Raw genomic sequence first — 21,895 nt, 5'->3', positions numbered from 1 at the left:
TGTCTAAGACATTTAAAATCCTATCCGAGGATATGGCTTTTAAAATCAGACTAGGTTAAACTAAACTGCATGTTCTTTGAGTTCAAGTTTGAGCAAGCATGTATAGTGACATTTTTCAGCATTCAATCCATTCTAGCTAAGGATGTTTACTTGTTAAACTCAATCTCCATTTTGTGTCAAAGGTCAAAAGTTGATCAGTCAAAATTTAAACCATTGCATGAAAGGTCATAGTATGTCAATTCAAGGTTTCAAGGTGATAAATTCGTCTCAAATTTAGTAGGACAAATTTACAGCACAAATACATCAAACAATAGGGCTATTCTTTTCACCAGTGATGCTATTGACAGAAAAAAATTAGTGAACTTATGTGTTACCTAAAACAGGGGTTTGAACTTGCGAGTCAAAATAAGTTTCTGCCACAATGAGGAAATTGTCAATCTTTGACAAACAGTGAAACAAGTCCCTGATATTGTTTGATAATAATTGAAGGGGGAATCAAGTTTTGGCGTGCTTTAAGGCTATTTCAGTGCACACCAAGTGAATGAAAGTATTCACTCAAAACACTTCAATTTAGGAAACAGTTGTGCCCTAAATTGCAAAGAAATTCAGTCCCTCATTTTTTAGGTAATAATTTTTAGGTAATAATTTGAGGGGGGAAACAAATGCAAAACAGCATGCTTGTAGTTGTTTCCCTTATTAGTACAAGTAAAGGCCAGCATTAGGAAACTTCACTTTAGAAAACAGGGGTGCCCTAAATTGCAATGATCCTTAGCCCCTCATTTTGTTAGATAATAATTTGAGGGGAAATAAGTTATACTGCAGTTTTGTTGTACTGTAGTGAAAAACTAGACAAAATTTACTTTTTCCTGCTGCAAGGCCAACAATGTTCGATTGAAACCAAAGTCAAAGTATTCCTAATAAGACTGCAATTTAGGAAACAGCTGTGCCCTAAATTACAAAGTATTGTAGTCCCTCATGTTATTAGATAATAATTTGAGGGGAATAACTTGGCACAAACTTGTTTTTTGTTTGTTTCTATTCTTTCTCTTTCTTGCTAGGCAAAAAATGTTCAATGCAATCCAAGCTAAAGTATTCCTACCAAGTTATTAATTTAGGAAACAGTTGTGCCCTAAATTATTAAGATCTTTAGTCCCTCATTTTATTAGATAATAATTTGAGGGGAATTACGTGTGCCAAATTGTGTTTGTTTTTATTCTTTCTCTTGCTAAGTTAAAAAACGTTAAACGCAAACAAAGCGAAAGTATTCCTACCAAGTTTTCAATTTAGGAAACAGTTGTGACCTAAATTACAAAGATCTTTAGTCTCTCATTTTATTAGATAATAATTTGAGGGGGAATTTAATATCACAAATTGCCAATGTTTTTCTCTTGCTGCAAGGCCAAAAATGTTAAGCGCAAACCAAGCGAAAGTATTCCTACCAAGTTTCCAATTTAGGAAACAGTTGTGCCCTAAATTATAAAGATCTTAAGTTCCTCATTTTATTAGATAATAAATTGAGGGGGAATTAAACGTTAGAAATTGTTTAGGTTTTACTTTGTCTGCAAGGCCAAAAAGGCTGGCCCAAACCAAGTTAAAGCATCTTTTTAAATGCCAATTCAGGAAACAGTTGCTTTTTTTCTCTTCTTCTCCTTTTGTAGACAAGCATCTCTTTGCATTATAATATTCCTATTTTTTATCAATATAGTTACAGTGCTCTTTTTGAAGTGTTTACTTCTCTCATTAATTACTTTCTCTGAACACAAATGCCCAAAATCTTAGGTTACAAATAACTTAAAAGGTCAAAATTGTTAGTTGAATTTGAGTGAGCTACAAGTCATTGCTGTGTCGTGTAGTAGTCTAGAGAATAAATCAAATGCTTCAGTTCTTGAGCAATCTTAGCTGTGTTGAAATGTTTTGTCGTTATGGTCAAAGTCGGTCTCTTTTAGGATGGTAGACGTTATATAAATCCAATGTCATCTTTGTTATCATTTATTGGCAAACATAGTGAGAAAACGTCACTATTCAGCTTACTAAAACTGTTCAAAAATAGGTGCTTTTGCGTCAATAAGGCAAACATTTTTCTCAAAGCCTTTGGTACATGCAATGTGGTTAACACATCGTCAACTTTGTTTTTAATCAAAGTTGGCCAAAAACAAGTTCACTTGTAGCCATTTTGTCAGTTGACTACATCTGAACATCCAAATTGCAGCCCCATGGAAAGCAAGGGGGAAGTTAGTGGCCATTGCAGAATTTGTTTCTCCAACCAGCATATCATCATCTGGATGGAAGTCGTCATCATCTGTTGAGTTAGGATTCCATTGGAACAAGCATCGACAACTCTTGGCACCACCAGCGCAGCTTGGTTGCGAGACAACAATCGGTGAAATCTTAGGCCCTTGAGGGCATCAGTTCATTTAAGCAAGCAACAACTACCTTCTGCTCAACACTTGCGTCTAAAAACAAAGCGCAGAATTGCGTCTAGCTCGTTTATATTTTGTGAGACATTACAACATTGAAGTAGACACTAGGAGTACATCTAATTGAACTTCACTGAACAGAAAACATATCGACCATTGCACTTGGGCCTTTAGATCATCACAAGTTCCAGGTGGCCGAGGGGGTCCACCGACAGGCACAGGTGTTTGCACAACTCTGCTTTTTTTTTTTGCAAAATTTTTCAATAAAAAATTGGACACGACTCTCTTTGTATCTTGTGTTTTATTTGCCGTAACCCTACCCCCCCCCCCCCCCAACTTAAATATTGATGGCCCACCTTATCCCGGTGGGCCCCAGGCTGTCATTTTTGCCCACAATACAATTGGGTGTGTTTATCAGTTGCTTTTAGCAAGTCATTTTGCGCAAGGAACACACCCAATTTATTGCATTGTGGGAAAACATGGCCGCCAAATAGATAATGAGACAAATAATGAGACAACAGTTTCGAGTTCAGACAAATCAACTCATAAGTTGACTTGCCCGTAAATAGCATCATCCTTTATTCTTGTACATATATAATAACACTCACAATTTGATATAGACACAAGGCAACATTTTAGGCAAAATTGGATAAGTACGTAAGGCTTCTTGTGGAATTTTTGGGCAAAGTTGGATAAAAACGCAAGGCTATAGTCTTGTGGAATTTTTTTTAGCAAAGTTGGATAAAAACGCAAGGGGAATTTTTGGACAAAATTTGAGCAAAATTTACTTAAAAACACAAGTAGTCTTGAGGAATTTTTGGACAAAATTTGAGCAAAGTTGGATAAAAACGCAAGCAAAGTTGGATATAGTCTTGAGGAATTTTCGGGCAAACAATGAGCAAAAATGGATGAAAACGTAAGGCTACAAATTGTCTTGAGGAATTTTTTGGCAAAATTTGAGCAGAGAATGATAAAAACGCAAGTAGTCTCGTTGAATTTTTGGACAAAATTTGAGCAAAGTTGGATAAAAACACAAGGCTATATATTCTTGAGGAATTTTTGGACAAATTTGAGCAAAGTTGGATAAAAATGCAACGCCATTGTCTTGAGGCATTTTTGGGCAAAATTTGAGCAAAGTTGGATAAAAACACAAGCAAAGTTGGATAAAAACACAAGGCTATATAGTCTTGAGGTATTTTTTGGCAAAATTTGAGCAAAGTATGATAAAAGTGCAAGGCTAGTCTAGAGGAATTTTTGGGCAAAGTTTGAGCAAAGTTGGATAAAAACACAAGGCTATATATAGTCTTGAGGAATTTTTTGGCAAAATTTGAGCAAAGTATGATAAAAGTGCAAGGCTAGTCTAGAGGAATTTTTGGGCAAAGTTTGAGCAAAGTATGATAAAAACGCAAGCAAAGTTGGATAAAAACACAAGGCTATATACTTGAGGAATTTTTTGGCAAAACTTGAGCAAAGTATGATAAAAGTGCAAGGCTAGTCTAGAGGAATTTTTGGGCAAAATTTGAGCAAAGTATGATAAAAACGCAAGCAAAGTTGGATAAAAACACAAGGCTATATATAGTCTTGAGGAATTTTTTGGCAAAATTTGAGCAAAGTATGATGAAAGTGCAAGGCTAGTCTAGAGGAATTTTTGGACAAATTTGAGCAAAGTTGGATAAAAATGCAACGCCATTGTCTTTAGGAATTTTGGGGGAAAATTTGAGCAAAGTTGGATAAAAACACAAGGCTATAGTCTTGAGGCATTTTTTTGCAAAATTTGAGCAAAGTTGGATAAAAACTCAAGCAAAGTTGGATAAAAACACAAGGCTATAGTCTTGAGGAATTTTGTGAAAAAAATTGAGCAAAATTTGATATTAACACAAAAGGCTATACTTTGGGGGAAAATGTTTGGGCAGATAAGTTTGATAAATCTACAACGCTTGATTTTATATAGCCTTGCTGATTTTTTGAGAAATATTTAATAAATATGCAATATGTTCATAGTCCTGAGGCTACAAAAGGTGTAAGCCTTCCATTCTGTTGAGCTTGAATCTCCCTGGGTTCGTTCATTAAGGCCTCGCTTGACACGGTCGACTTTGGTGCCGTTTCATGGATGACAATCGGTCCTGAGGAGATGCAGTTGTTACGCCACCTCGCAGTTGGTTCACATGTAAAACAAAAGCATTTATTCTTGCATTAGTCTTGTGTTAATAATCTGATTGAACAAAATACAATTGTAGGGCAATCTTGTAGTTACGTACACCAATACAAGCAATATATTTCAGTTTCAAATTTGGCCTATTTATCCTGGTAAGGTTCGTCTAGAACAGGGCTACCACGTGAAGGTCCCAGGATACCAGCCCCACACGGTTTCCAGATACAGGGCCTTTGCACCATCCTGTCGGATGGGTCCGGTCCGCCGTCCCAGAAGGAGGGACAGTCCCCTACTGTACTATCGCGGTCCCTAGTTGGAAAGAACTTAGGGACTACTTCCGTTGGTCAACCATTTGTGATAACACCGGCACCATCCTAGCAGATGAGGAGCCCGAATGCACCTTTAAGATCAACCACCCAGTGGCCCGAGCCGGAAGTAGGACCCCACATGCCACGTGCACGTGTCCAGGTCCCTTTAGTCTTATTCGCAAATCGTTCGTGCTGTACCATTTCGATCCGCACGCACCACCATTTATTTCGATCCGCAGGTACCACCATTTATTTCGATCCGAAGGCACCACCATTTATTTCGGTCCGCACGCACCACCAAGTTAGCGCAAAAAAAAAAACCCCGCATATATGCTTGCTTGCTTGCAATGGTGTATTTATTTACAAGACGCCAACTGTATAGTGAGCTATCAAAACAACTTACTACATGTAAAGCGTCAAATATCAATACATGTAAAGCCTGGTTCATACTTCCTACAAGTACGAATTTGATGTCCGAACCCTCTTTCACAACGATATTCACAGGTGAGTTGAGCAGATTTGAACTGCTGCAAATTATTCGTTCATAATTTATGATGACAACATACGCTTCGCATTTGTATTCAGTATGAACCGGACTTTACTCATTTAAAAAGAACATCTTACTTTTCTTCATTCATGATCCACAGATGAGCTGCTAGGATGTCTTGATGATACTGATGTTTTCCAAGGCAGTTGATCTCCTTTATACCCTGCAGCCTTCAATGTGTCGGTAGGGGACACTCCTCATCCATACTTGGATTCAAGAACTACTGGCCCTGAAAGGTCAAGTTAACAGATAGAATATTGTAATTGTAAGCCAATATTTTGTCATCAAAACTCTTGCATGGGTAATTTAGTCCACCCCTTTATATAATAATAACAATAATGGTGACTTCCTGTAGTGCTCAGGTCTGTCATGCAGTGACGCTTCAACATTATTACCCCTGGTCACTTGGCCTTATGCCCAGTTCCAGAACTTTTGTTGTCCGTTTGTTATACAAATGTGGCAGACAAAACAGGCTGCACCATAGTTTATCATTGTATTTGGGTATTTTGCTAAATGAAAATTAAAGCATTCTGGGATTTCTACACTATACCCTGGCAGATTATTTATCTGCTGTGGCTAACGGCGGAGGTTCTGCGCGTCATGGTCGGTGCCTTACTCATATTTCTCACAAGACAACAAATCCAAGAATTCCAAGTATTTGTCAAGTCAAGGTTTTTTTGGGGTCAATTATATTTTTTAAAGGCAATCCCTCAAATGTGCAAGATAATTTGGGTGGAATACAGACCTCAAGAAGTTTTAATGGGGGGTTGATAAAAACACCCCTCCCCCCAAATTTAATCAGAAATGCAGCCACTATTATAAATCAGCCCAATTTTTGGATGGTGTATTGTTTATAAATCAGACCTCGCTTTTATGACACACTTTGTGACCTCAGTTTTGAATTAGTTAGGTGTACCAATTGTCTCTGGTCATAGTTGATAGAACCTTTATATGTGAATTTAAAAACAATTGCAGTTATTTTGCAATTTTAAAATGCATGGCGTTGCTACGGATTGGCCTTTAGCTAAATGAGTTTAATCTGGGCGCTAGTTACATTTGATTTGGTACACAAATAACCTTCAAACAATTGTTAGAAATTATGTATTTACCTTCTTAGTTATAGGCCTACATCATAATCAGACCATTATGAGCTTTGTTATTGGTGATCTCTTGACATCTTCATGATGATGGCTGACACACCCTAAAAAGAAAAACAATTATAAGACAAAAATAAGTTTGAACCTAAAATTTGGGAAAAAATCACATGGGGTAAGTTTGGCAGGTTTTAACGAATTTGGGCCTAAATTTGAAAAACAAATTAGGGGCAAGTCCGCAGTTTCATTAAATTTTGGCCTAAATTAAAAAAAATTCTAAATGGGTCACCCCAGCAGTTTTAAGGAATTTGGGCCTTAATTTGATAAAATCACGAGGGGTAAAAACAGTTTTATCAAATTTGGGATTAAATAACAAAAATTCACAAGGAATAAGTCCAGCAATTTTATCAAAGTTGGACCTAAAATTGGAAAACAAATCACAAGGGGTAATGTCCAGCAGATTGATCAAATTTGGGCCTAAATTGAAAAGATCCCAATTAACGGAGGAAAGTCTACCAATGTTATTTTAGCAAATTTGGACCTAAAATTAAAAAAGTACAGCAGTTTTATTGAATTTGGGCCTCAAATTGAAAAAAAAAAAATACCAAGGGGTAAGCCCAGCTGTTTTACCATACTTGGGCCATTAGTTAGTTGAGGCTTAAAATGCATGGCATTACAAGGTGATTAGTCTTTAGCAAGATGAGTTTAATCTGGACGCTCGTTCTATTTGATGTCAAGCTCCATTTGACAACACATACATCAAAGGCCAACAAAAACAATTAATAAGAATTATGTTTACCTTTTTAGTCGTAGGCCTACACTATTATCAGATCATAATGAGCTTTGTTACTCGTGATCTCAAAATTGCATCTAAAATTGAAAAAAAAAACTCTTAAAGTCCAGTAGTTTTATTGAATTTGGGCCTAAAATGAAACAAATCACAAGGGGCAAGTCGAGCAGTTTTATCAAATTTGGGCCTAAATTTGAAAATATCTCAAGGGGTATGTGTGTCCATCATACTTGGGCCATTAATTATTTAAGGCTTAAAATGCATGGCATTACATGGTGATTAGCCTTTATCAAGATGAGTTTAATCTGTGCGGTAGTTCTAGCTAACTAGTTCTACATTTGATGTGAAGCTCCATTTGCCAACACATACTTCAAAGGCAAACAAAAACAATAAATAATAAGAATAATGTGTTTACCATTTTAGTTGTAGGCCTACATCATAATCAGATCATTATGAGCTTTGTTACTGGTGATCTCTTGACATCTTCATGATCATGGCGGACAAAAACTACAAAGAAAAACATTTTAAAAGACAAAATAAGTTTGGATCAAAAATTAATAGGATAAGTAAGTCCAGTATTTTTATCCAATTTAGGCCTTCAAATTGAAAAATTACAAGGGGTATGTCCAGCAGTTTTATCAAATTTGGGCATATAAATGTGACCCGCTCTGTCATAACGAGAAATGTCAAGTAAATTTCAATTTTGAGTTTATCATCCTAATCCTAACAAGCAAATCTCAATATTTAAATTAAAACTCAAGATCATACGACCTTCCTGTCTGAAATAATGTGGAATTTTTGATGACCTTGAAGCTTAATTTTTTGACCCGTTTTGGAAAACAAACGCTAGAAATTTTTTTTAACGCGACCTCTCACACACTAATTAAAATAATATTTGTTTATGAAATGAAACCATCAATTTTTAACCCCCCGTAGTCAGACAAACAAAGTTATCAAACTGTACAAACAACCCACTGAGAAGTTAAGTTATAAAGTGTAGACAATTTCAACAGTAAATTTGACAATCTTTACCTGAAATTTTAGAGCAATTTGCGTTGATATTTCCAACTTGAAATACGAGTTTCGTTCCGTCAAAACAAAGAGTAAGGACAGCTGTCACTGCTGTCACCCAGCGATAGCATCAACCCCCACTGGTATACTCGGCTTGAAGACCAGTGAACATTCGCAATTTTCCTGTGCATGTTTCACACGATTTTAGCGATATTTCCTACCCAACATGAAGTTTAACTTTATTCCTTTAGCATTCAGAATTATTTGGGTTTGGGATAATTCGACTTTGAAAACCCAGGAAACAATGATGAAAATTAGACACTGTTTTTCCAACTTTCGATAAATATTCCACTGTTATAAAACAAACATGTATCCTACTTGTGCGTGGTACCCGCGCTCTGTGTACGTCGTCGTATAGTGCCTGTCGTATTACCAGCTAGCTTTGGCAACAACAGTGGTTTGGTGATCGGCCTCTCACGCTGCATGGATAAACAGACGCCTCGGTCTGTGAGCCATACTAAATCTCGCGACGCGGATTTATGAATGAGAGAGGTCAATGATGAAACAGGGTTTGGCTTTGGAGACCTTTGACCCACTGTTTACATGTACTGCAGTCACTACACGTGTTGACGGTGGCTATATTTAGACAGATATGATCATTGGCTTTCCAATAGTATCTCTTGGTGGCGCTATTGATGAATGGGCTAAGTCAACATATCGCTGTCAAGTTTGGCATTTATTCATTCTCCAGGGAACTTTTTTAAAAACCATTTTTGGATAACTACAACAAGAACATGGATCAGAAATTTCCTGTTTTTACATCTATTTTTTAAATCTTTTGCCGAAAAGGTAAGACCATAGCAGGTTTAAACAAGATTTAGGCAACCTAAAAGTGTAGAAAAAGTTTTGTATTTTATTCTTCAATAATTCTTTGTTATGATTATGTTGGGTGTCAAATTACACGAAATAAGACTTTACTCAACATTCCTCTATACGACAGAGCAGGTCACAAATAAACAATAAAGGAGTAAATCCAGCAGTTTTATTGAATTAGGGCCTAAAATTGAAAAAATCACAAGGGCCTCAGCAGTTTTATCAAATTTTGGCCTATAATTGAAAACAAAAAAAACCCCAAAACATGCAGTTTTATCATACTTTGGCATGGCATTACAAGGTGATTAGCCTTTATCCATATGAGTTTAATCTGTGAGCTAGTTCTAGCTAGTTCTATTTGATGTGAAGCTCCATTTGCCACCACAAACTTCAAAGGCAAACAAAAACAATAAATAAGAATTATGAGTTTACCTTTAAGTTGTAGGCCTACATCATATTCAGATCATTATGAGCTTTGTTACTTTGATCTCTTGACATCTTCATGATGATGGCTGACCAAAAACTACAAAGAAAAACATTTTAAAAGACAAAATAAGTTTGCATCTAAAATTGAAAAACAACTAAGTCCAGCAGTTTTATCTATTTTAAAGGCAGTGGACACTATTGGTAATTACTCAAAATAATAATTATCATAAAACCTTTCTTGATTACGAGTAACGTGGAGAGGTTGATAGTATAAAACTTTGTGAGAAACAGCTCCCTCTGAAGAAACGTTGTTTTCGAGAAACCAGTAATTTTCCAACAATTTGATTTTGAGACCTCAGATTTAGAATTTGAGGTCTCAAAATCAAGCATCTGAAAGCACACAACTTCGTTTGACCATGGTGCGACAAGGGTGTTTTTTCTTTCATTAATATCTCACAACTTTGACGATCGATTGAGCTCAAATTTTCACTGACAAGTGGGTCATTCCGTGTCAAATCAACCAGTTTTCAGAAAAGTTCCCAGGTGACCCCCTCAGATTTTGATGAAACTTCATCAGAATGATTGAATGTGGCTCAAATGAACACATACAAAAAAGCTAAGTCATACTCCATGTCGTTTGCGAGATATGACCCATTGAAATTTGGTCGAGGCGGCCATTTTGTGCTCGCGCGGGACGCGAAAAGTGATTTTTGTGATAATTTCCGACTTTGAAAGCTCATAATTTAATTATTGTACCAGGTAGAGAGCTCAAATTTGGTATTCCATCTTACTTCTTGCCAAATTTCATGAATCTGCACTCAATTTAGATGTATCTCCTTTAATTTTCTAGTTATGGTCACCTAAAACAGGCACTTTAATCAGCCAAAAATGTTTTTGTGATTTTTGGGGTCACCCTGTGCCCACATGAGGGGTCAAATAAATCCTATATTCCCTAGGTATTATCTATGGGTGCATGTTTATACCCATAAGCAATTATAAGCTCACCAATGCAATAATTTAGAAATAGCATGGGCCCAAAGTTGGTTCCAGCCAGAAAAAGGTCAAAAAGACCCCGCCCGTCTTGACCCCGGTTGACCCCGCGATCAATTAAAATGTTTTTTGAAATTGATACCAGTTAAACATATATATTATATCTACTTATACACCAATTTTCAGCTTTGGCACTCAACTCCTTCATGGTGTGGTGGCAATTTGAATGTTATATGTTTTTGGCACATTTTAATGTAATATCATACAGTGTACATGTACATGTACATTCATAAACACATACAATACATGGTAATATATGTTTGAAGCTTGTGTAACTTATTTTTTCTGGCTAGCAAAAAGTAACATTAACGCATTGGCATCTGTGGTGTCTGCGTGATACACAAGTACATATTTTGTTTGAGAAATGAGTGTTTGCATGTGATACACATTAGAGAAGTATTGTTCTAAAAAAGTAGTGTATGGAAAGTAATACCAGCGTTTAATATGCAAATGAGGTGACCATGTGATTGGAAAGTTTAACCAGCATAAACATAGCATGGAGGAAACAAAGGGGACTGGGGTTGGGTTAAAACCAGAGAAGAATATGACAGATAGTTAGTGTTAAGTACTGGCAGATTTAATTTGTATTGTGTGGTTTGATCCATGTTTCAAGTGAAACTACACACGGTACACTGGGGTATGGTTCCATACTGGGGTATGGTTCCAATATTTTGTGTGTTATGGGAGAATTTTGCAGCACTTCGTGGTACCTGCCTTAAATTATTTATTGCAGTTAAAAACATGCATCATCAACCCATTTCTAAAAACAATAACACAAACAAACTTACTTTTTTGCTAGCCAGAAAAAAATCAGTTACACAAGCTTCAAACATATTTTACCATGTATTGTACATGTGTACATGAATGTACATGTACATGTATACTGTATGATATTACATTAAAATGTGCCAAAAACATATAATATTCAAATTGCCACCACACCATGAAGGAGTTGAGTGCCAAAGCTGAAAATTGGTGTATAAGTAGATATAATATATATGTTTAACTGGTATCAATTTCAAAAAACATTTCAATTGATCGCGGGGTCAACCGGGGTCAAGACGGGCGGGGTCTTTTTGACCTTTTTCTGGCTGGAACCAACTTTGGGCCCATGCTATTTCTAAATTATTGCATTGGTGAGCTTATAATTGCTTATGGGTATAAACATGCACCCATAGATAATACCTAGGGAATATAGGATTTATTTGACCCCTCATGTGGGCACAGGGTGACCCCAAAAATCACAAAAAACATTTTCGGCTGATTAAAGTGCCTACTTTGGGTGACCATAACTAGAAAATTAAAGGAAATACATTTAAATTGAGTGCAGATTCATGAAATTTGGCAAAAAGTAAGATGGAATACTGAATTTGAGCTCTCTACCTGGTACAAAAACTACATTATGAGCTTTCAAATGCGGAAATTATCACAAAAATCACTTTTCGCGTCTCGCGCGAGCACAAAATGGCCGCCTTGGCCAAATTTCAAACGGTCATATCTCGAAAACGACATGGAATATGACTTAGCTTTTTTGTATGTGTTCATTTTTGCAACATCCAATCATTCTGATGAAGTTTCATCAAAATCTGAGAGGGTCACCTGGGGACCACTGGTTGATTTGACACGGAATGACCCTGGTTTGTTATTTTATGCTTATGTTGAGATACACCAACTGTGGAAGACAAGTCTTTGACAAGTACCAATCGTGTCTAGTGTCTTTAAGCTTAAAATTGCAAAAAATCAAAAGGGCAAGTCCAGTAGTTTTATCAAATTTGGGCCTAAAATGGATAAAATCACAAGGGGTATGTCCAGTATTTTTATCGAATTTAGGCCTTCAAATTGAAAAAATCACAAGGGGGTATGTCCAGCAGTTTTCTCAAAGTTGGGCCTTAAAGCCATTATACACTTTCGGAACAGAAAAAAAAAACTTGCCGAGTTTATCAGAACGTACTGGTGAAAGACTTCTCTTGAAAAATTATTCCATGAAATGCTCTACTTTTTGAGAAAACATTAAATCAATTGCCAAATCTCAAGAGCGAGAATTACAGATTTATTTTAAAAACGGTGAATTTCCCGTTATTTTCTCCCGACCCCTATGACCAATTGAGCCTAAATTTTCACAGGTTTGTTATTTTATATATAAGTTGTGATACACGAAGTGTGGTCCTGTGGGTTATTGTTTACCAAAAGTGTCCAATGGCTTTAAAGGGTCTATGTAACTTGTGTAGGACAAAAAACACAATGTCCACAGATTTACACTAAACTTACACAGTTTGTAATATTTGAAGAGAAGCTTTCCACTATCATTATCTTCAAACCCTCTAAGTCGAATGTAAATCTATGGACATTTTAAAAAAGTACCCAAATCCCTTACATTGACAACATTTTGAGGGGTAATGAATAAGTCCAGCAGTTTTATCAAATTTGATCCAGTTTTATCAAAATTGATAAAATCACAAGGGGTAAATCTAGCAGTTTTTATAGAACTTGGGCCCAAAATTTACAAAAACTTGAGGGGCAAGTCCAGTATTTTTTCATTAATTTTAAATAGTTATATGCGGAAAGAAAAGATTTAATTTTTTTGTCCCGGACAGATTTGTTTATTGGGCAGTGATTCCGTTTTAAAAATCTCACGCAAAGCTGGCCTCTGAACTTGGCATCTCTTGTGTGAGGGAAATCGATCTCAGTTGCACTTTTGTGAACGTTGAACACCAAGACTGTGTTCATTGGATATTTATTGTCGACCGAAAGTAGTCAGCCAAAAACAAATATTTGTATCAAATCTACCATTTTCTGAGCATAAAATATTCATGAAATCATGAAAAATGGGAAAAAACAAAAAAAATTATTTAAAAAAATAAAATAAATGAGAACGAGATTTTGCTAGTACTTTTACAGTCGGTCGGGATAGGGCAATCCAACAATTTAGTTTTTTATTTTGAGGCCTGATACAGTATCCAATAATACCTCAATTAAATCCCTTTTTGTAAAAATGAGTAAAAAAGTGAGGACTATACTTTTTTACCCCTTTTTTTTACTGATGAAAGAATATCTCAATAACACTAACAGACATAAAAAGGAGGTGAATTGCACAATATCTGTCAAGAGAGGAAAGTGATGCACTTTTCCCGACCAATTGAGGTTGTTAAGACCCCCCCCCCCCGCCCTAACCCCCGGGGGAAAAAAGCGGCCTGTCGGAAATGTACGACTATAACGGCCCACTCGGCCAACATGCCCAACATGCCCTAGCACCACGCCCCTTCCGGACCTCGTGGTTTTACAAAATCAGCGCCCCTGGAAAACCCAACAGTAAAATTACACATTTTTCATCAAAAAAGACACATTTTCAAATAAAATACGCCACCAAGATATGGAGAAACTCACCATAAAAATTTCAAAATGCTTTTTGCCCGGAACTGTTTCGATAAAACGGAGAAATTTACCGAAAAGAATGGAGTGAAAAACCGGAGATCTTGTCGACGTCGTGAAGTTTTCTCAAAAGGAAGAAAAAAGCCGGCTGGTGCCCAAACCGCAATTCTTGCAATATTTATATTATGTCACGTGGTCAGCTACACTGGTACCCTGTCTAAAGCTTGAAGTCGACTCATGAATTATTCATGACTTGACGAAGGGTCAAATTACTTGGAACTTTTCCTAGTGTGCAAGGAAGTAGCCAGTGCAAAATTGAGGGGGGCGGGGCGAGGGGGGTGTTGCAGCCGATAAAGATCTTTAAAAAAAGGTTTTCCTTTAGTGTTGTAGAATGAACCCTCCAAACAAAAAAATAAAAAGGAATGAGAAGTAAGACTATCCCTTGTAATTTGGGCTGAAATGACATGAAACATCGGAAGGAATTAGCAGCAAGGCTTACCTCTTGTAATTTTGGCTATAAAATGACAATAAACGTCATGGAGAATGAACAGCAAGGCTTTCCCTGTGTAATTTTTGCTAAAATGACATGAAACCTCAAAAGAAATTATGTTCTATTTCATTGTAGCCGAACTTACAAGAGTTAAGCGTTGCTGCTGCTCATTCCTTTTGATGTTTGAGGTCATTAGAGCCCAAACTTAAAGGGGCAAGCATTGCTTACTGCTCATTCAGCTTGGCGCAGTTTCAAATCCTACTGGGGGCACTATGTGGATTGGGTTTTTCAGTCCCTACTTGACTTTGTGGGTTTTCCCTGGAACAATTCTCTGGGGTTTTCCTCCCACCTCTAAAACAGAAATTTCTTCATTGTCTTCTCACCTTGTCTAGATACTGAAAAGGCTTTGACAATAGATGTAGATGTTTATGTAGATTCCTTTAGATTTTTTTTCAGATCATTTGTGTCCAAACTACAAGGGCTGCTCATTCCTTTTGAATATTAAAATTAAAAGAATATGAAGCAGCCCTCCCCACTTCATACCATAAGTCATTTTTAAGAATGGTGGATACATATAGGCCTACCTTAACCTACATAGGTCACTATTTGGTTTTGGTAAATTTGTCTGAACATAAACAAACAAGTGTTGCAGGGCGCCGCCTCGTTTCTCAAAGTCCGCAGTGCGTAAATGGAAACGCAATGTGTAATACTGGTCCGAATTGTCGAGTGCGTGCATGCAGTCGCAGCGAGTATGCACAAGGCTTTATAATTTCCACCATACCTCAAAAGGACTAAACACAATTAAATTGTGTTTTACTATAAACAAAAAATAAAAAAAATCCTCGAGCACAAATTGATACAATCAACAAAGAATTTTGCTAGTCCTTCTGTACAGGGACCATGTTTTATTTCTGTTTTCTCATTATTATTTTTTTTAACGGCTCCAGTACACCATGCCACCACATCGCCACTATTATTAGCAAAGGGAGAGAATAAAAACTAAGAACTAATAAGACCTTGAAGAAGATAGGTTGGGGATTCACACGGCCCCGCACGCACGCAAACACACATCTACCAAAAGCTACAAAGAGATCAACGTCAGAGTGAGAGCACTCTACCCCCAAACTACTTACAAACAATAACTCTTTTTTATGAAGACCACATCTCTTGAATCGTCTCACCCACCCAGAAGTTTGGACCCATTGAGCGAAGCACACATTTTTGATCGCATATAGTTCACACTGGTAGGTGGAGAGTGTAGGCAATGGACGACTTTTGAGATGCTGGCGACAGCAGGCATATAACAGTCCTTTTTTGCGGCTCTGAGAGTGCACACACATGCTTAGTGTTGCTCGCATACGCCTCTCTGAATACTTAAGCATGACGTCATAATTCTTACCCAAAATGAGGCTATGGGCGCACATCACCCATCACTTGCAGTGGCTGCGCCCATCGCCTCGTTTTGGATTAGCATTGTGACGTACCTCATGCATAAATATTAGGAAAGGCGTATAGGTCTGAGCATGCGCATTAGTGGCAAGAACTGTGAAAAAGGACCATCCAAAGAGCTTGATACAGTATGCAGCACAGTTTTACTCAAGCATTACATCTGGCAACACAACACGTAAGAAATCTGTCGCAAATTCACTTCCGACAATATTGTCAACAAAATATTTTAATTTGAAATGCTTCAACAAACGGCATTCCTTCATATCAAGTCGCGCTTATGTTACAGATGCTCAGTGTGATGCACAAACAGATGCACAATGCAAAACAAACAGACAGATTCAAAAGATGTGATCTCCACAAAAGCTCAAAGGAAAAGTACATCATTGTGTTTGGGGGGGGTTGGAAGTGTAAATTTAATGTCTATGCTCTAGGACACACACAATCCAAAAGTTGGTACTCTCTTTGCGCTCATAATAATAAGAAAGATTACCATGCCCTGTCAGGTGTTTTTCTGCAGAATTACGTCTGGTTTTGTTTCATGTGTCGCAACTGAAATCGGCAAAAAAAGTGATTTAAACAGAAGTTACAGACCGAAATACTTTTTCTGGAGTATTGGTACTGGTATGAACATTGCAGTCGGGGAGCTTTCAGATTGAAACTTCCTTTTAATAACAAATAATGTACTTCATCTTTAAGTAGTGTAGGACGAGTATTTTGCACACAACCTTTTACAATCTGTTTCCGTTAATCTTCTTAGTATAATAAACCTTTATCACTGTGCGGCCATCTTGATTTTTCTCTCATTCACATACATGTATTATGCAACCAAATCGAGGCTGGAAGGAGAAATAGTCTGGTTCCTTTTTGTAAAATGACTATTAGAATTCATTACTGTTATTTGACACAAGACACATGACTAGATGGTGGCAGCATAATAAAGGTCTATATCCAAGGTTCCTGACACTAATAATAAATCAAATGAGTTCACTGTCCGGCGGACAACAATGTGTGACAAAACGGTCTTTACGCTTAACTCTCGTCAGACGGACTAAACCTTATACAGTCGTTGAGGGTGCTTTACTGTAATATTCATCATCGAAAATGAACATGAAAGTCATGTGTTCTGACATCATCTACATGTTGGGTTCCAACATCTGTATCGTGGGAAAAGCGCCCTCAAAGTTCTATCGGGATCTACTAACAGTACATCTAACAAGACTAAAGCAGTGACATGGCGACATACATCTAAATAAGCCCCGAAAAAGTTTTAAAAAGGACAAACTTCACATCACTCAATTTCATTTACAGTCCCCCCAAAAATGTCAATATTTGCTCAAGATTTTGATATGCAACACATTTAATGGATTCGAGAAGTTACTTTAATGTTTAAAATGTCTTAAAATGAAACGGGAAACTGCAGAGATTCGACAGATACTCTATGACTGAATGTAAGCATGATAAAAATGCAAAGGTGAAAGGTCAAAGGCTGACCTTCCTGTAAATGTAGCAAGGTAAAAATATTGAGTTATTCTACCAAACAAATCTTTGCAGTTTCCCTTCAATATTTTTACGGAAATCTCTTTACTGAACATACCATAAGTGTTTAAACATAGCATCAACCTACAGGCATTATTTTAAAGTTAAGAAGTTTCTACAAATCAAAAACATATAATCCCAATTCATTAGAGACATGATTACTCTTGAGTTTTTGTTCCCCTTGATCCGAGTGTATTTTGTGATCCAATAATAAATTTACCCCAGACACAAAAACATACTGAAACCAACTTTGTCCAATCGAAGCAGGGCAAGGATTTGCAAAGACGTTAAGCAGAAAATAATGCTAGACACCATTTGGCATGGGAACCAGTGAAAAGTACACATCAAACCATGCCATTCTGGCTGGTGACCTGTTTATGCTAAGCAACTGTTTTCTATGGTAAGCACATTTGTCTGCTTAGCATCTTTGCAACGTTAGCCAAGGATTCATGTATTTAACATCTACATTTTCAATCAACGTGTCATGGCATCACTAACAAAAAATCATAGAGTTTTCAGACCTATGTATATTTGCACAACAAATTGAGCGTACGATGGGCCTGTTCATCAATGTCGTTCTCTTACTGGTTTTCGACTACAATTTTACATCCATATGCAAGCAAGGCAATGGCACGTTAATTTAATTCATTTTCTTTTCCGACAAAACAAATAAACAAAAGAAAAATTGATATTATAAACTAAATATTTTAATACAAAGTACTGCACTATATTTCAAACCAGTAACTGGCCTGACCTAAAATTAATGTATTATCTTGTTTAACCATTTTGTTACAGTATTGTCTTAGACAAATAGTACTTTCAAAATGTAATTTACCTGAAAAATAAAGAAGGGAAAACAAAATAAAAAACTGGGGGAAACTAGAGACACTGTTGATGTTAACAACAAAAAAAGCAAGCTGCGCTTAGTCATAGTATGATACATGCTTAGCAAAAATTCTTAACGATAACTGCTGATTACTATACCACATCAGTTGGATCAAAATATTCCAGTAGATAAAAAAGAAAAGAAGCGTCGTCCAAATGTTCCATAAACAATTTGAAACAAGAATTACAAGTTATATATTTGTAAAATGCTATTGTTTATCCAACCCTTTAATTGTCAGTGGTTTCAGATGCAAAAAGTTGAAATAGCCTTACATTTCGGCTGTTGTATTAATTTTTTTCTGAACACTTTTAAAAATTGTACTACAGACATTTTAGTTTACAGGCCCAGTACTTTGTTCTTATGAGGGGCAAGGCACTTTTCCTTGGTTCCAGTTAAGGGTATCGCTATAGGGCAATGCAAGTTTCAAGGCGCACCAAGGCAAGGCCCAGGGAATATGCCCAAGGGAGCCATTTGCCTCTGCAGTAATGGATGGCTGTTGCCCACTGTTGTCCGACACTGTACAACATCAAAGGTTCAAATGTGATGGCAGTCAAACCATTTCAAACCATACTGTTGCATCTACATCAAGTTTTTGTCATTAACTCATTTTGAAATTTTGGCCGACATATGAGATATTCATTGGGGGTAGCCATTTTGTTTCCCATGGCTCACCGCATTGACACCTATGCCTGTTATTTAAACAGAATAATTACCAAGTCACAGTGCTAAGGAATGTCAAACTCTGTTTAACGAGTAGCCCTAGAAATATGTTTGGGCAAAAGAATATTTGACTTTCGGAGTCACATTTGCCCATTGTGGTGTTGCTGTGTTTCTTCATCCCCATATATGGGAAATGGTACTATTTTATTCACAAATTTGCAGCTTCATTCTACAAAATATTCAATTGCAAATTTAACATAAAAAATAACATGGAAAAACAAAAACCCTACTTATTTATTAAATACATCAGGTTTAATTTTTTTTTCTCGCTTTTTTTCTTCTTTCAATTATTTTATTTAATATGATTCTTGTACAATTGTCAACTACAGATATTCCAAGTACTATTATTTGCAATACATATCACTATTCATGCAGTGTTTATACCGACTCGTAAGTTTTACACTCAAGTTATAAATTACACGTGAACAGGATCCATCGACAAGAATACTTGTGCTACTACACTACAGTTACACATATACAGGAAAATGTGTTGTACTTAGGGGGGCGCATTTATAAAATGTTTAAATGTAGAAATGTATGACGGCGTAGTTCTACTTCACTGTTTGATAAAGCTGGACTATTGTGGGCCTTCACAGCTCATTAACTACGTTTTTTATATCTACATCACTCAAGTACACTGCGAGTGCAAAAAGATCAGAATCATACCCAACAATTTTGACTCCCCAAATCCCTCCATTCCCCGCTTTGTTCAATTAGTGTCAGAATTTCTTTTTAAATCAATCTTTGCAAGCGACGTCCATCTCTTCAGAGATAATTCTCTTGATCTTAGATGCCAGGAACGGACAAGGGTTACAAATTTCTCCTCCTCCCCTTCTACTATGCCACGCCTTCCGTTCATTTCCGTCACATGCTGAACACATGGCCATGACATGACGACTCACATGCTGTGGGCATGGACACCACGCCGATGGTCACATGCTCATCACATGATCATGACATGCCAGTCACAAGCCTGTGCACCAACTTTCAAGTTGAAAAATTTGTCACTCGGCCAACGGCCGCACCACTCGTTTGGTAATTAAAAAAACTCCTGTAATATTTTACAAATCGCAAAAAAAACACAGAAAGAACCCCCTCCTCCAATCAAGGTCAACAAACTTACCTCTGTCATTTTCCGCCGCTGCAAGCTTTCTAGATTTTCCTCTTAGTCTTATATTCATTACATTTAAGAATTGTCCCACATTTTTTGCACTACACACATCTATGCAACAGCGAATAATTAAAATGTACACATTAAATTCTACACATATTACCACCGACAAACATTTTTTAAGGATCTTCATATTTTCATCAATGAGCAGTAGACATTTTACATTTACAATCTTTAGAATGTCACATGGCACATTTATAACAGTTATCAATACTTAATATTAAGTTTAAATCTACAATATTTGGGGGGGTGCTCTAAAAAAAAAAAATCTTTACGTAGTTGTGCATTTCAATTTCCCCCAGCGACGGGTTTCTTGCATTTTTCAGTTTTCCTTTTTTTAATTTTAGATAATGCAGCAACAGCAACCCATTGGGTTGGTTTGTATATTTCCGACAATTTGTCCAAAGTATGAGTGAGTGTATACTTGGCAACTATTTCATCTTGTCTTTTTCCTTGCAATAATCTGGAATCAAATTTACAGGCAATGTGACCGGAATACAAGGGTTTTTACTACAAGATGTCAAAAAACCAATGGTTAGAAACATCAACCCCACGATTAAAAATCGACCACATATATTATTAACAACACAACTTCCATAAGACACGGGCTTCAAGAATCCCCCAGCGTCAACACTAATTTGTTTAAGAGGACGCTAATGACATTCACGCCACCGATAGTTTTAAAAACGGCGAGAGCTGCCTCTCTCAACGTCATCTTAGTGTACATGAATACACTGTTAAACAGTATTACATATTTAATTATGATTGAGCGCGAACTAGACTGATTTAACTACTGAATGAGCACTGTTTAAAACATCCAACTTCCCCACCTCCCGAATCCTCTGTTACCAAGCAAATCACAAACATGCCGAGTGAGCGTGCATTGCCCAAACGGCAGACTTATCCAGGGTTGAAAACACATCCCTCTTAATTTCACCCCAAAAAAGTGTCACAAGAGAAATAAAAAACTGAAGCAGAGGAGAGCAATGCATTAAAAACTTTTTTTAATCAAGTATAAAAAAAGGGAGAGAGAAGGAAAAAAAATCATTATCGTAAACTAACTGCTTCAAACCGGTGCGACCGCAGCCATTTTGGATAAAATTGTACTATTTCATACTGTCAACGACCAGTTGGAACAGGTTCTAACCAGTTCCATCTACCCTTTTTTGACAAGATAGTGAGGCCACATCAGAGGTTGAGCAGCTGTTCAACGACCCTCAACAAAAGCTGGAATTGTTTTGAGCTTGAGCAAGGTGTTTAACTGTCTGCCTTCTCCTTCTTTTTCTTAAGGAATGAAGGGGTTCTGAACTTCTTCTTTTGCTTGTCCTTGCTCTTCTTAGAGGGAGAGGTGGCGTCTTTAGTCGGCGACGCCTCTGCGCTGCTGGCGCTCCTCAGCGCTGCGTCTTGGGGTGAAGCTGCCCTCTCGTCATCCTCCTCACCTTCCTCTACCTCTGCCTCGTCACCGTTCAGTGTCGTCTCCTTGGTTGTGAACTTGGTTGTTACAACTCGGGTAGTTTTGATTTCAGATCCATCGGCTACAGGCGGAAGGAGGACAGAAGAACCACGGATGATTATTGTTTGGTTTTAAGATATGGATTTCAGGTTA

The 21,895-nt window shown here is 37.1% G+C and overlaps 1 protein-coding gene and 1 long non-coding RNA gene across 4 annotated transcripts in view; both read right to left on the bottom strand.

Moving 5' to 3' along the window:
- Positions 1–7,316: 7,316 nt before the first annotated feature.
- On the bottom strand, positions 7,317–14,149 carry LOC117295155. The gene is made up of 4 exons (XR_004519645.1): positions 14,053–14,149; positions 9,625–9,715; positions 7,724–7,815; positions 7,317–7,388 (listed from the first exon to the last, which is right to left on the bottom strand). It is a non-coding gene; the product is annotated as an uncharacterized LOC117295155 (long non-coding RNA).
- Positions 14,150–16,514: 2,365 nt separating this feature from the next.
- LOC117294937 (alpha-adducin-like) overlaps positions 16,515–21,895 on the bottom strand; it is a 63,584-nt gene continuing 58,203 nt past the window's right edge. For all 3 annotated transcript variants that reach the window (XM_033777490.1, XM_033777491.1, XM_033777492.1), the window contains one exon: positions 16,515–21,824. In XM_033777490.1, the coding sequence (XP_033633381.1) occupies positions 21,547–21,824 (278 nt within the window). In that variant the 3' untranslated portion in view covers positions 16,515–21,546. The remainder of the gene's footprint in view (positions 21,825–21,895) is intronic.

This window comes from Asterias rubens, chromosome 9 (genome assembly GCF_902459465.1).
Source record: "Asterias rubens chromosome 9, eAstRub1.3, whole genome shotgun sequence".
Classification (NCBI taxonomy): Eukaryota; Metazoa; Echinodermata; class Asteroidea; order Forcipulatida; family Asteriidae; genus Asterias; species Asterias rubens.
The sequence above is the reverse complement of the archived record's forward strand: the minus strand, read 5'-3'. Positions and strand labels throughout refer to the sequence as shown.